The sequence below is a fragment of the Hydra vulgaris genome, chromosome 02 (assembly GCF_038396675.1).
Source record: "Hydra vulgaris chromosome 02, alternate assembly HydraT2T_AEP".
In the NCBI taxonomy this organism is placed as follows: domain Eukaryota; kingdom Metazoa; phylum Cnidaria; class Hydrozoa; order Anthoathecata; family Hydridae; genus Hydra; species Hydra vulgaris.
In genome coordinates this window covers 15,735,001-15,752,189 of record NC_088921.1, presented here as the reverse complement: position 1 = coordinate 15,752,189, position 17,189 = coordinate 15,735,001, and the positions used below count along the sequence as shown (strand labels likewise).

Sequence of the window (17,189 nt, the reverse complement as noted above, 5' to 3'; positions counted from 1 at the left end):
ATATATATATATATATATATATATATATATATATATTTTACTATGAGAAAGTCACTACGATGGTATAACTATGAGAAAGTCACTAGAATGATATAACTATGAGAAAGTCACTAGAATGATATATTTGAATTTTGCATGGAAAATATCATAATATATATAAATATACATTTATATATATATATATTTTTTTTTACTTTTTTAAGAATTCGGTTCCTGCTTATGATGATGTATTAAAAAAATCTGGATACAATTGCACACTTTTAGGTACCAACCAAACATAAAACCAATAAAATAAAAAAAAGCCCAAGTGCAATTATCATATGGTACAAACATTTAGCAAAAATGTCACAACAAAAATCAGAAAACGCTTTCTAACCCTTGTTGAACATTATTTCCCTGTCAGCAACAGCCAGCACAAAATATTTAACAAAAACTTAATTAAGATCAGTTATTCTTGTATGCTACACATCAAACTGATAATTGGTTCTCACTAAAGAAATATATTGTGCAATGATAATAATAGTAAAAGAAAAAATTGCAATTGTGCTAATAAGTCTGCCTGCCCATTGTGCAACAAATGTCTATCTAACAACATTGTATACTAAACAACAGTATGTTCTAACAAACCTGAATACAATGACAAAGTATATATTGGCTCAAGTCCAACCTCTTTTAAAATTCATTTAAAATTTAACCATTTAAAATTATTTAACATCAATAAATATACACAACATAGAGCTTTCTAAAGAAATAATGTGAGTTAAAAGAAAGTAATTTCATACCAATTAATTAAATGAAAAGTCATTACAGGTCATACAACTGCATTTCAAAAATCTGTCATCTTTGATTAAATGAAAAAATTGAAATTGTGTTTTATAAAAATACTAACTTAAGTAACAAACAAAGCGAAATGGTCTCTATGTGCAGATACAAAAACAAATTTTTGTTATCCTCCAAAATATATATATAGTGTTGACACTGGTGATTAGACAACCATTATTAAAATTAAGCTTCATATCTTTCTTCAAACTAACTAATCCCCCCCCCCCCATATTAAATTGGTTCTTTTAAAGTAACAAGCTATAATGATGTAATGATGATAAGATTTGTTTATTTTCATAATAAATATTAGCAAATGCATGAATAGTGTCACCTACTCTTTCTTGCAGCTTAAATAAAGCTGTTTTAGTAATTTACTATATTGCCAAGAGTTACAAAAAAAAATTGTTGTTAAAAGTTACAAGGAAAATGGTTGCTTATTTCTTTCTTTTGTAAGATTTAACGTCACTATAGAGATGTAAGAACTTGTTCGATTGCATTTTTTAAACAATTTTTTTTTATTTTTGAATTTTTATTTTATGGCTGATAATTGCCTACAAGACATGAAACTTCAAGTCCCATAAAATGTTGTTTTTCTTCATCTTAATTATATAATGCTTTGTTTAATAATTTTAAAATTTGAATTAAATTTTTAAATTATTGAGCACTTTTCTGCGATTGAAAGTTTATATATATATATATATATATATATATATATATATATATATATATATATATATATATATATATATATATATATTTATATATATATATATATATATATATATATATATATATATATATATATATATATATATATATATATATATATATATATATATATATATATATATATATATATATATATATATATATATACTTATTGGAATCGTGATTCAATTTGATTTGCGAACCAAGGGCTGCTTCGAATTGTGATTCGATTCGAAACTAAAAATAGTGATTCGCAGGGCCCTAATATATATATATATATATATATATATATATATATATATATATATATATATATATATATATATATATATCATTGTTTGAACCTATAGACTGGCAACCATTTATATTCAATTTTGTATAAAGTAAAAAGAATACCCTCTTTTCCAACAAAAATAAGTTGCTAACGGTGTCTCTAGTCCATTTAGTATACTTAAAGAAAAAAATAAAAAATATAGTAAAAATCTTTTTTTGTTGTTTGTTTGATGTTTGATTGTTGATTGTTGTTTATTTGACTGTTGATTGTTTATTTTTGGTGCTCTGCAGTCCAACAAATACTTTTATTAAATCATCAAGAGAGGATTTATAGAGGAAAAAAAACGTGTTTATGATATTTACAAAATAGTGTTAAAAGGATCCTAAACCTCAAAGACATGTTGTGTTCATATTAAAGAGAATGATAAAAAAAAAATTAAATGAATACGAAGAAAAAATAACTTTTTAATTTTAGTCTAAGCTCGCTTTTTTCGTTTTATTGTAGGTCAGCATAATATACGCTGAATCTACAGACCTGATAATTTATTTAAGCGCGTTTTATTCCTAAGAGTTTTTTATTTAATACGAACACAACATGTCTCAGAGGTTTGGAATCCCTTTAATATAATTCATTGTAAATAAATCAAAATATAATTACAGTATCATAACAAACACATCTACTAATTGCATTTAACAATTGTGTCATTCTGTAAGAACAACTAATACAATATATGGCTTATAAAAACCAACATTCATTAAGTAATATAACAAACCTTATGATATCCATGTACTAATACAATTCCTAGAGGAGTTGGAATTAATTTTCTTCCAGCGGTTACAGTAACATAATTTCGTTGGCATATATTGTTAATGTGTACAGATATACTTGCATCAGTACCAATACCATGTTTTTCCATCAATGAAATAAGTTCAGATTCTGTTAAATAATCTGGAGGTGTTGTTAAGGATTCCACAAGTTTCAACTTAAAATCAAAGATTAAAAAAAAAAATTTTTTCATATAAAAAAAAATCAAATTAAAGAACAACAAATTCAAATAAAAAAATAATCAAGACAAATCAAATAAAGAAATAATCAAGACAAATAAGTCAAAATCAAAATAAGAACTTAATAACACTTTTTTTTTTATTAATCTATTCCAAATAAAAAAAATATTACATCTTTTGTTTCAAGAGATTGATTTATTTCAAATGAAGGTAAGCTTTCTTCTTTAGGTATTGCTTGCCAATCCATTACATAAGTGAAACCTGGATCTATTACAGTTTTTCCTGTACAACTGAAAACTTCTTTATTAATGGAAAAGGTAATGGTTTTCACTTTATAGCAACATTCGTAACTAACCTAAGAAGTAATTTAATGAAAATGAAAAAAATAAAAATTGATGAAAATTATTCAAAAAAATTACATACATTCAATAACAATTACCAATTTAAGATTAGAAGTAACTGTTATTTATTTAATTAATTTATATTAATTTATTTTTACAATGGTGTAAAAAACCTTTTTAAAACATTGATGATTAGCAAACTATTCTCAACCACTAAAAACAGATTCCATTGTTATTAAATTTAGCATGTGTATTCTGTTAATTATTAATAAAAGCAAACACTCATTAAACACCTCACCTCAAACATATTCATTTCAGAAGAGTAAGAACACTTTAAATTTTGTTACAAAATTAAATAATTTTAAAATATTTAACTGACTTTAAAAAAATTATGGTTTTTTTTTTATTTGGTTGTTTAAATTACTTAATTTGTATTGATTTTAATTTGTATCTTATATTATTAAATTGTTTAAAGAGTAATACATATTTTTAAAACAGTTTTGATTAAATATAAAAGTTTTATTACTAATGATTAATTCAGGTAAAAATGCGGAAAATTTATTCCATAAAATATTCAAAAAAAATTTGGAATATAAATTTTAAGAAATATCTGGAAAAAAAACCAATACCAAAGCAAATACAAATACCAAAAATATAATAATAAATATTATTTTTAAAATAAAGAAGTAAGTTAGGAGGAGGGAATGGGCGCTCTTATCAGTATTACATATAATTTTTTGCCAGAACATGACAGAATAATTATTATTTACTGTATTTATAAATAAGAAAGAATGTTTATTTAAAAAAAGAAAAAAGAAAAAAAAATGGAGTTATTTAACATCAACAATCTTACATAACTCTCACAAAAAAAATTTACATTGTTCACTGTCAACATTTGCACAAATTATATAAAACTGGATTCAGAAAAAATGTTAAAACTCTAAAACTATAACTGTCAACTATAACTATATATAAGAAATATATAAATTAATATAAAATATATAAATACAATACTTAAAAAGTTTATGCTTTTGAACTTTTATTTCTATATCATTTTTTTGGATTCCTGGTAAAATTTCTGTAAATATTTTACTAAAATCAAAAATTTAAATTTTTCCCTTATTTCATGATAGAGAACCCTTAAGATTTATATTTGAAGATATTTACTAGATTTGATAAAAACTTTTTTTTGTCATGAAACATTTTTTCTTGAAACTTTTTTTGTCATGAAATATTTTTTTCTTGGAACTTTTGTAAAACTTTTAGTTCTTGATGAGCTAATCAATAATATAATTAAAAAACTTTTGTTATACAGAGGTTATACAAAAGTTGTACAGGGGTTATCAAAAATATAGAATACTTAAACAAATAGTAAAACATATACAATACTTAAACAAATATAGTAAAACATATTAACTACAGTATTGCCAGTAAAGTACATGGTAGAAATCTTTCGTCATCCTTTCATCAAATCAAGCTTGGTCGGGAAGCGGGAGCGATCGCTCTCGATAACTGACCACGGGAATAATATTTAGTTGCGAAAAGCTGGCCAGATTTTTTAGTCGTTTTGAGAACATTTCAAAAAACAAAAAGAAAGCGCAAAAAAGATTTATTGGACCGATGAGACACAATTACAAAAAAAATAATCTAAAAAATAACTTTTAACGCGAAAAAACTTGAAACAAAATAAATTATGTTTAGAACAAATATCTTCGAAACATCGCTCTTTTATAGTTTTTTTTATAAAATTAAGCGACATTTTTTTATATAAAAAACATCTCATAATTGCTTAATAAGGAAACAAATGTTTTTTTATTAAATAAAGAGTTTAATATAATTTTTATTTATATACTCTTGTCTTATTTCCAGTGCTGAACAGAAAGATTGGGGTTAAAGGGGGCTATAGTCACGGGCCCCGTAATGTTAGGGGCTGCGAAATAGTCAAGAACCTTTTTTTTTAGTCATTTTTACGGTGTGGCACATAAAAAGGCATCCAATATAAAAATAGCCCCCGGGCCCAAAAAGTCTAACAAAATTCTAATTAAACTAACGCTAGCTTTAGTTTTATTTAAGCTAAATTATTTTATAAATAAAAAAGTTAATTTTTTTAATAACAATTTTATGCTTCGCGTGAAAATTTTAGCATATTTGAAACAATTCTTCTTAGTAAGATGAACAATCAAATAATTAAATCAAAATTTTTGTTACTGTAGAAATTAAATTAACTAGATAGAAATCAACTAAAAAGATAGAAATCAACTTAAAATACTTTATGAAGAGGAAACAGAACTGCTTCATAATATCGCTAATGATGTTTAGCGAGTGGGCTTTTTAATTTTAATTAGTATTTAAAACAGAAAAAAGTAACTTTTAGTTAAAGGATAATGAGTTTGTAAGAATCGCAACTGAAGCGAAAATATTTAGAGCTAGTAAACCAATATGTAAGAACTTTAAAACTTTTCTTTATATTTAATAACTTTCTAAATATATATATATATATATATATATATATATATATATATATATATATATATATATATATCCACAAAATTTGAGTAATACAATTTTTATAACAATTCAACAGAAAACTTTAGAACTTTATTTCGCTTAGTCAGCGTATTTTTTAAACCAATAGAAATGGTTTGCTCAAAGATTTGGCGGGTTTTTAGTGTTCGCGGATATTCTTTTTAATCTTCTGCACCAAGAGGTTATGAGAACATTCAAGTGTATGTATGTTTCCATGTATGTCCATAAAACAAAAATATTTTTTTACGGACATACATAAACTTAAATGATTTCAAAACGACTATAAAACTGTGGTCAGTAATCAAGAGCGATAGCTCCCACTTCCCGACCAAGCCTGTCAAATGTGCTTCTTACATAACTTCGTAGATTCAGGCTGGCATGGAATTTTTTGTTGCTCACACTGTGCTGCTGCGATTGCCAATCGAAACCGTTACTTCCATATCTATCAGCAAAACAATTCTTCAGAAAACAGACGTCTGTTTATTACTGCTAGAAACCATTGTAAAAAGGTTTTGTCTAATGCCAAAGCCTGGTATTCTCAGGTCATGAAATCTTGTATCTCATCTCTAAAATTAGGATTTCGTGACTTCTGGAGAATCTTTAATAGTATTAATAATAAGGGAAAATCTTTAATTCCACCTCTCTTGTATGGTTCAGACTTTGTCACCTCACCTAAAGACAAAGCTGAATTGTTTGCTAAAAACTTTTCATCAATATCATCTCTTGATTCCACTAGTTGCTAAAATTCTGGAGAGCGATCTGATTCGTCTAACCCATTAGTCTTCTTTCTATCATAAGCAAGGCTTTTGAATCTTTAATTAACAAACACTTTTTTTTTTTTTTTTTTTTGTTATTCACCTCCTCAAGGCCGAAGGCCACTACAGATGAGGAGGCTACTTATTAGTGGTTATAACCCTCTCTCAACTCTATAGCTCCGAAACACGAACCTTGACGAACAAGGCCGCTGCGCGGAGAAACAAGTTGAGCGCGGTACTACCAGGGACGTGGTGGGGATCGAACTCGGAACCTCTCGCTTATGAAGCGAGCGCTTTACCACTACACCACTACCGCACTTAATTTCTCATCTTGAATCTAATAACTTACTTTCTGACCATCAATATGGATTTCGATCTTCTTGCTCTACAGCTGATTTGCTAACAGTAATAACCGATAGGTTATCATGCAATAGATAAAGGTGGAGAGGTTAAGGCTATCGCTCTTGATATTTCAAAAGCTTTTGATAAAACTTGGCATGCTGGTCTTCTCCATAAGCTTTCTTCTTATGGTGTATCTGGCAACATGTTTAAGATTATTGAATCCTTTCTTTCCAATCGTAACATAAAAGTTGTCCTTGATGGAAAGCACTCTTCTTCTTATTCTGTAACTTCAGGGGTTCCTCAAGGTTCTATCCTTGGCCTTATACTCTTTTTAATTTACATTAACGATCTTCCAGATATTCTCACATCTAAGGTGGCATTGTTTGCTGATGATACTACCATTTATTCTTGTCGTGATAAGAAACCAACACCCTCTGATTGCTTGGAGGGGGCATTTGAGCTTGAAAAGGATCTCACTTCTGCTACAGCATGGGGCTCACAGTGGCTGGTGAACTTCAATACAGATAAAACTTAACTTTTTTCAGTCGATTGTTATCGCAATAATTTAGATCTTCCTATATTTACAAACGGTGATGTACTCGATGAGTCACCTACTCTTCATCTTCTAGGATTAACTCTTACTTCCAATCTTTCTTGGAAACCATATATCAAATCAGTTGCAAAATTAGCATCTGCTAAGGTTGCATCTCTTTATCGAGCTCGTCACTTTCTTACTTCGGATTCTATTCTCTATCTCTATAAATCTCAAATCCGGCCTTGTATGGAATACTGTTGCCATATCTGGGGCAGATCCTCTAATGATGCCCTTTCTCTTTTAGACAAGGTGCAAAAACACGTTGTAAACATAGTTGGACCTGCTCTTGCAGCCAACCTCCGACCATTATCACATCGTCATAATGTTGCCTCTCTTTCTCTTTTCTATAAATACTATAATAGACTATAATAAGACTCTTGCTCTAAAGAGCTAGCATCTCTTGTGCCATCTACTAAAATTATTCTCGTGTTACTTGTCATTCAATTTAGTCTCATCCTTTTTCAGTGACTGTTCCTAAGTGCTCCAAAAACTCTTATTCGTCTAGTTTTTTTCCTCGAACATCAGTTCTTTGGAATTTGCTTCTTTCATATTGCTTTCCTGATTCATATAATTTGCAATCTTTTAAGTCATCTGTCAATCGTTATCTTCCTATACAATCTTCATCTTTTCTCTCCCAGTAACTTCCAACTTTAATTAGTGGTTGTTTGCAGCCTTGTTGGAAGCGAAGATGTTTTTTTTTTTAAAAAAAAGAAGATTTGTCAGTAACAATTAGTAAAAGAAAAGCTGTTAAAACAATTCCTTTGTTGTTATTAGGTGCTCCTATTTTTACAGAAGGAAATGTTAACGTAGTGTTTGTTGATGAAAATGCCATTGAGTTTGTTTTCAAAGACATTTAACATTTTTAAGAGTTTTCTATTTTGCTTTTGTCATGACAAAGTGCTTATATACAAATGTTATATGTATATATACAAAGTTTAAATTTATTTATCCCTAAAAAGATGGTAAGATAAAATTTATTTTGCAAATTTATTTTAATTTGTACCTTGAAAAATTTATAAATATTTTTGGTGTTAATAATATATTCAAAAAGGATTAGTAATATATCTTCTATATAACATATATACACCTATAATTCAATATACTTTATTTTTATGTAGAAACTATTTATAAAAAATAAAAAAATTCAAATATTATATGCTATTGCATACTAAAGGTGTATGCTAAACTCTATATTTTTGAGCAGTTTATTATAAATATTATGTTCTTGATTGCTTTTTTGATGAAGCATGTATCAATAAGTATTCTGTCAAAATTTCAATTAAGTTTCAGTGGGGGAAGGATGTTTTTGTAAGTTTTTAAAAATAAAACACTTTTTTTCTCAGTTTAAACATTTTTGTGGGTAGCATCACTGTGCAGAAGACCCTGACTAAAATATTTTCCCTTTTTGATTGAAATTTTGAACATACATCCACATAGATATTTAGCATGGGATGTAGGAAGCAAATTTTTATGTTTTTGTAATAAATAATATTAATTTATAAAAAACCTGTTTTTAAGATATTACCCCCTGGAACATAAATTACAAAAAAAAAAAAAACTTTACATTCCATTTATAACCACATTATTGATTGCTGTATACAATTATTTTAAGGATAATCATAGCCAATTTTAACCAATATTCTGTACTATATTTTGAGCCTTTACTTTTTTAAGCAACCCCCTGGTTCAATTTAAGATTTTTTTTTTTTTTAATAATTATAGTTCAAATATTTTTAAATCATCTCTGATAATTTCATTGTCAAAAACATATTGTAAAAGATTTGGTAGACAATAAAAAAAAATTTAGTTATTTTCAGAATAATAGTGTATGGCCACCTTAAAGCTTATCTTATATTCCACTAATTTATTCCAGTAACTTTACAATTTACAGGAATGCAAGATAAGTGCTTTCTCAGTCTTCCAGGGTTTTACAATATTTCTGACATTGTTTTATTAGATTTTAATATATGTTCATTAATGACATTTTGTACATATTTTCATTAGGACACCATAAATATTGACAAAGTTCTTTTTTCTTTTAAGTCTTTGAATTTAATTGTCAACTAAAAATAAAAATTTAATTGTTTTTTAATAATTTTTTTTTAAAATAGTTATAAAACTAAAACAAAAAACCATACAAAGATACTAATATTAATAAATTATTAAATATAATTTAATTGATCAATAATAAAACTTTGATATTTCATGAATATACATGAAATATCAAAGTTTTATTATTGATCAATTAAACTATCAATAATTAAAGTGATACAGTGAACCAGTTGAAATTGCAACTTTAGAGTAATTATCATTAGTTAAAATATTAAATGTATTCCACAAATAATATTTGAGTATCATTTGTTTTAAAACATCTCTGCCTTTACTTTCATTTACTCCAAGTAAAAAAAGTTCAAAAAAAAAGTCTTCCCTTGAAAAAAGTTCTATAGAATTTCTATAAACTTTTGAAACATATGACCTATAAAAATTCTTTAGACTATAGAATCATAGAATTTCTATAGAATATCAAACAATTTATCTAAAAATGGCTTTAAAACTTTTATTTCATAATATAAATATATGTAGAATATAAATATATGTAGAAAAAAAGGTTTTATAGCAATTTTTTTAGAAACTAATAGACATTCTACGGTAATTCTGCAAAACTAAAAAAAGAACTTTTATGGGCCAAAATTTTTTATGTTTCAAAAGTTTATAGAAACTCTATAGAACTTTTTTTCCTGGTTTAATTTACAAAGAAAAATATAAATAAATATAAAAATAAGACATATAACATATTAATGATTAATGATTTTTAAAAAGTAAAACTTTACTTTTACTGCAACATAGTAATTGGATCATCATGAAAATACCAAAGCAATAGATTTCATGTAACCAAACTTAAATTCAATAAAGAAACAAATGTATAAAAATATGTGGTTTGTGGATGAATGAGAAATAAAAAGTGTTGATTTTTAAAAAGCGTTAGTGGCGTTTTTTTCATTTTCATTTTTTTTCATTTTGTTTTTTTCATGTTTTTTTTTTTATTTTTTATTTTTTTATTTTTATTTTTATGTCTTTTTTGTTTTTATTGAAGAATCTTAAAATTTTTTTGTTTTGATAAGACTGTGCTATAAGAAAAAAATTAATCAAATATTTTCAAAAAGCTAAAACTATTAAAAAAATTAAAAACAATGAAGGTCATGGAAACCTTGTCAAAGCCACAAAATTAAAATAGAATATTCTGCAATTGCAATGTATTACTCTATAAACAAGATGAAAGAACAAGAAGAACCTACCCAAAAAATTCAGAACTCAAAATTTTAATTAAAAGTTTATTTAGTTAAAAGCAATAGCTTTTAAATTTGATAAATTAAATATTGGAAGTGCAAAATTTGAACACATGCAAAAAATTTAAAAGCAATTTTTATAACAAACCTTACCAAATTTGATGTAAAAAAAACTTACTGTACTTATAAAGTGTTTAACTATATAATCATACACTTTCCACATATCAGATGATAAATCATTTAGTGATGCTAAGCGCATTGGGGTAATTGGAGGATGATCTCCTGCATCAAGTCCTTTTCGTGGCTTGTTAATTCCTTTTGATAGCAGCTGGGATACATATTCTCCAAAACTACGATTACCACATTGTAGCTTGAGTGGACCAATCAAATCAAAACTCTTGGGATAATTGGTAGTTTCTGTTCTTGGGTAACTGATGTAGCCCTATTTATTATACAAAAATTAATATTACAGCAAAAATTTTTATCATGTCTTATATGAACATATATATATATATATATATATATATATATATATATATATATATATATATATATATATATATATATATATATATATATATATATATATGTATATATATATATATATATATATATATATATATATATATATATATATATATATATATATATATATATATATATATGCATATAAATTAGTAAAATCTAAATTTTTTCTTTGACAGCTTGTTTCTCCATCAGTAGGTTAATCTTCCTGATGAACCTACTGATGGAGAAACAAGTTGTCTAAGATAAAAATCAGATAAGTGTTTTTACTAATTTATTATTGCTCTGTTCTTTAAGAAAATTGAACACTCTATTTGTAGAATACACTAACATAATTTATATATACATATATATATCAGGCCTTGTTACGAGATTTCGCTGCGTAGCGAAAACGCGTAACGGAGTTCTAAGTAACTCAACTCAGCAAATATATTTTGCATCGTTAGAAGTTATATTGCGTCACTCGCATCTTTTCAAGTACCGCATTGTAATTAAAGTTATTTTATTAACGCGTTAAAAATCATACAAACAAAAATGTTTTTTTCTCACTATAACAAAAGTTACAAATAAAATCTAAGTTCTTATTTAAAAAATCATTTTTATTATTTTTTTCAAATATGAACTAAATTTTATTTTGAAAAATTTTTTTTTTCATGAAACGTTAAATAATGTTTGTTTATTTTCTTATCATTTTACAGTTGGTTTTTGGTTATTTTATTAACTGTTAATAAATTTTTTCTTATTTAATTTGTGAACTCATTTTAATAATGTTTTTAAACAAGAAAGAGTTTTTTGTTGTTGTTTATCAGTTACCGATAACATATTCGTGATCATAATTTATTTTCATAAATTAAACGAACGTTATTAAAACTTTACGTTATTGAATTAGCAATAAACAAAATATCTTATTAATAAAATATTTACATCAAAATAAATCGTGCATTTTTTAAACTATTATGACTAAAAATAAATTTTATATTTAAAAGGAACTTATATATTTAATTCCTTAAGATAAAACTTAAAACACTTAATTTTTTCCAACTAATTTTTAACAACAACAAAAAAAATTATGAAACAAGCTGTTTCTTCAACAGAAAACCGCAAAAAAAAAAAAACCGCAAAAAAAAAAAACCGCAAGTTTACACTTGCGGTTAAATGCTTTTACTTACGACTTTATTTCTTCTGAATAAACGTCACGTTAACGACAATCAAAAGATAATTTAAATATTCTAAAAGATATAAGTTTTTGCGTAGCGCTAAACTGCTGAACGCGTAGGCAAATCGCCTTTTCGCAAGCAAAATGCGAGCTGCGTAACGCTTCTTAACATATATTCTTATATATATATATAAATATATATATATATATATATATATATATATATATATAAATATATATATATATATATTCATAGTATGGTAAAGTTTTGTAGATTTTCGAAACTGGAGGATTACAACTGGGTAATATATCTCTGTTCAGAGGTGGTGGAGCATCATTCTAAATTTAGCAAAACATTGTTATTTGATATTAGCACGAACATATGAGGCGTTGCAAACGAAAGGGCACACCAACCAAAATCAAGTTTTGAGTAAGAGCGCGAAATTACACTTTTTCCTACCACGTGGTAGAAGAGTTTACACCCCCTCCCCCTCTGTGGTAGTTTTTGAACGCTCCCTAAATCGCGTTTGAAGTTTCTAGACTGAAATTTGCTTGATGCATTTATAATAAAATCTTGTGTTATATTGTAGATGACAGACTAAAGTAAAAAATGGTTAAAGAAAACGGATTTTCCAAAATTGGTTGGTGTGCCCCTTTCATTCGCAACGCCTCATATAATTATTTGGAGTTTGCTTCATGTTTAGAAGTTCGCTCTTTCTTACACCAAAGAAAGCACAACAATCTGTATCATTTTAAAATTTTTAGGTGATAAACAAGATGTATATGATTGCTCTTACTTAAAAAAAAAAAAAAAAAAAAAAAAAAGTATTTATTATGTCAAGTTTGAGAAAAAATGGCCTGAAATTTGCCTTAAAAAAATAAAAAAAATTGTTAAAAAAGAATTGTGCAAGTTGATTTGGCGAAGAGACGACCTAAAAATTGGTTCTGTTCTCATATGGCTGCAGAGAAAAGCAAAAATAATTAATAATAGATTTTTCTTTCCTTGACACCATAACTTCAAGTTGCACCAACCTTAAACATGTCATAAGAAAAACTTTATAGTTGATGCTATCATTCCATTCGACATTCCCTTAATATTTTGACACAGCATATGAAAGGTGTTTAACTTTTGTTATCATTCTACTTTTTGTTCATTTTTAAAAAAGATTAAAAGTTAAACTACTTAAAAAAGAATAGTTTTTTATTACTAGCTTTTAAATTTATTTTAATTTTTTATTTTTTATTTTAATTTTTTAATTTTACATTTTTACTATGCTTAGTAGTCATTAGAAAATTAAAAAGATTTATTGGTTACTATGGAGATTTATTGGTTACGCATTTAAAAACCATTTATATAGAACTAACCTGAGTGTAAAGTTTTTCAGCAATGTGCATTGTTTGCTGAGGACCTATACCGAGTCCTGAAGATGCTACACGAAGCAACTCAACTGTATTCAATGCAATAGGAGGAGCTTTCTTCTTTTCTACTTCTTGAATGGATACAACGGTTGCTTCTTTTGCTCCTTTTACAAGATTAAAAAACAAATTAGCAATTTCTCTATCAAATATTCTTACTCTTTCCCAATCCAATATAATATTTGGTTTTAACTAAAATAAAAAAGTAAGATGCAACAAAAATTAAAAATTAAAATTAAATTTATTATTTTTTGTTCTATTTTCATTAAAATCGTTACTGAAGCTTGTATTTTCCAATAAGTTTCAGGTTGAAAAGATTGAATTATGTCATGTCTCGCAACACAAAATGCAAGAGTAGGTGTCTGACATGGACCATAAGAAATCAATGAACTGTCTAAGTTACCATATTTTCCCTAAAAATATAAAAACTCTAAATATATATATATGTATGTGTGTGTGTGTGTATGTGTGTGTGTGTGTGTGTACATGTATTGCCAACTAAACACATACAGTTATATTATATATATATATATATATATATATATATATATATATATATATATATATATATATATATATATATATTATATATATATTATATTATATATATTATATATATGCATATATATGTATACATATATATATGCATATATATATGTATATATATATATATATATATATATATATATATATATATATATATATATATATATATATATATATATATATATATATATATATATATATATACATAAATTTGAGAGAATAATAGGTAAGCACTGATTTTATAGATTTAAATAAAACTTAAAAGTCATTTTTCTCAAATATTTGTTTTTGTGGCTTTTCATTGTTTCACAATAAGCCCTTCATATATATATATACATATATTTATATATTTTTTATTTTATTTTATTTATTTTATAAATCTTTATTTAAAATTGATTAGCATTACAAGTAATGAATTGTACAATTTTATCTGTCCTTTAATATCAATAGTTTGCTAAGAATACAGGGGAGGAATATTATTTATGCATCGAAAAAGGCAGTAGAGCTTCCAATATTGCTTGGGAGGTAGAGGTCACTGACGCCATCACGAAGGATTCGGAGGTAATTTTAAATAAAAGTTTTTTGGTAAGTAGTTGTTTTTGCGGTGTTAAGAGCATACAGGAATCTATTAGGGTTTCTGCTGTTGGTTTGAGTTAATTTAGTAGTTATAGGATGGCATGGGTCTGCAAGGATCTTTTTGAGTGTATTAATACAAATTCTGTCAAGTAACTCTTCAATGTCAAAAATAATATTGAAGCTGCTTGAATTGGTTACATCAATTCCAATAATTTGTAGGGCATTTTTATGAAAATGTTGGATCTCTCTTTTCGCAGCAGCACTGCACGAAGTGAGAATAGGAGCACTATATATCAAGTGGCTAATAGCGTAAGATCGGTAGACCTGTAAAAGGTTTGGCTGAGTGTGACCAATTTGCTTAAGACGTCTGAGCAGATATGGTACTGATTTTATATTGTTGTGAACTTTTGTTCATTGTTCATCCCAATCAATATTCTCATTGAGCATGATTCCAAGATATTTGTGGCTGCTGACTATTTCAAGTTCAGTATTATTGAGTACAATGGATGGTAAAGCTTGAATTTCGGAGCATCTGGGAATAATTCTTATGATTTTACATTTCGGGCCATTAAGTTTCATTCCATTTACCTTTGACCAAAGAGCGACGCCATCAACAATGGATTAAGGCAGGTTTGTAGGAAATTTATCATTAATTATATAGGTCAGTATGTCATCAGCATATTTTTCGAGGATGGTTTCAGGTGGAAGATAGACGTTAATGTCGGAAATAAATAGAATGAACAGGATTGGACCTAGAACACTACCCTGAAGTACACCTGCTTCGATACATTTCCAGTCAGTAGTGTGATCATTTGTTTTAATTCTTTGTTGACGATTAGATAAGTAAGCTGCGATCCAAGAGGTGAGCCAGCTAGGTGGAATGTTCACTAACTTTAACAGTAACTTGTCATGACTGACAAGATCAAAAGCTTTTTCGAAATCAAAGAATATTGCATAAATTGATTTGTTGTTATCTTTCGCATGACTCCAGTCCTCTATAATTTGAACAATAGCGTCCATCGTACTTTTGCCTGGAAGGAAACCGAACTGTTTGTTAGAGACCCATATGTGCTTGGTGTGATGGACAATGAATATGGTAATAATACGTTCAAAAACTTTACATAATGCGGATGTAATGGCAATTGGTCGATAGTCATTAGACGATTGTGGGTTAGAAATTTTTGGAATCAGTGTTATGTTTGCTGATTTCCATTGGTCAGGTAGGTAACTGTTTTCTATGAGGCGGTTGAATAGGATGCAGAGTGATAAGGCGATTTCAAAGCGAGCAGATTTGAGTAAAAAGATCATCTGCTCCTGAGGAACCTGGTTTGAGTTTGCTGAGTTGGTTGACAATGTTATTAAGGGTAAAAATGGGGGTAGTAGGCGGGTTTGCCTCTTGGTTAATGAAGCATGAGAGGCTGGGTTGTTTCTTGCCAGTCCAAACACTTTGAAAATGATCATTTAATTGGTTTGCTAGTGTCTCAGAGATAGGGGTTGTGATTTTACCTTTATCAGCAAGACTGATTTCATGCCAAAAATCTGTTTTTCCAGTAGTGAAACGCCTGTTATAGATTCTCTTTCTATTGGTAACTAGTTTACTAATTCGATTTGCAAGTGCTTTCCACTCTTTGTAGTACCCGGAGAAAAAGAGTTGTTGACGCTCTTTTATAAGGCCTTGAATAAGTTGTGTCATCCAAGACTTAGGGTTAACGAGCGTTGTTGATTTTAAAGGTTGGCAGATGTCTTGGGCAGAGAGTATAAAATGATAAAAGTTGTTGCAAGCAACTTGTATTTCATACGGTGAATCAACTAAGATTTCAATATTGGTAGATCGTATCAGTGCAACAGTGTCAGCAATTCTACCTGACCGGTAAGCAACCTTGTGGGGAACCGGGCGAGTAGATTTATAGAGATTTAGAGGAGGTTGACTAACTACAACAAGGTGATCTGAATTACCAAAACTAGGAAGAGTATTTGACACATAGCATTTAGGGGCGTTACTCAAGATGATGTCAAGAATAGATGTTTTTCTGGTGGAGTGTGTGTTGAGATGAATGAGTTGGTGAGAATGACAAATTAAGTCAGTAGGGCAGCCATTTAGATCCCCTGCAAGAAATATTAGTGGTTTATTGCCGATTGTGCAACCAGTTATGGCTGGTTCAATGAGTTGTGCAAGTTGATAAGATGCATTGCGCTGCTCACTTTTAGACCAAACCGGGATATAGGCACATATAACTAGGCAAGAAGAGTATCCTCAGGGGAGTAATTTTGGGTACACAGGAGCGATTGTTAGTTCGATTTCTTGTTTAGGCACCA

General features: G+C 27.5%; 2 protein-coding genes across 3 annotated transcripts in view; both read right to left on the bottom strand.

The window, feature by feature from the left end:
- Positions 1-17,189, bottom strand: part of LOC100213698 (DNA topoisomerase 3-beta-1) — a 47,603-nt gene that overhangs the window by 20,720 nt on the left and 9,694 nt on the right. For both annotated transcript variants that reach the window (XM_065790202.1, XM_065790203.1), the window contains exons 7-11: positions 14,030-14,164; positions 13,701-13,943; positions 10,833-11,096; positions 2,981-3,163; positions 2,577-2,786 (exon numbers count right to left, since the gene is read on the bottom strand). In XM_065790202.1, coding sequence (XP_065646274.1) covers positions 2,577-2,786; positions 2,981-3,163; positions 10,833-11,096; positions 13,701-13,943; positions 14,030-14,164 — 1,035 coding nt within the window. The remainder of the gene's footprint in view (positions 1-2,576; positions 2,787-2,980; positions 3,164-10,832; positions 11,097-13,700; positions 13,944-14,029; positions 14,165-17,189) is intronic.
- LOC101237210 (four-domain proteases inhibitor) overlaps positions 1-17,189 on the bottom strand; it is a 72,308-nt gene that overhangs the window by 53,910 nt on the left and 1,209 nt on the right. The window lies entirely within an intron of this gene.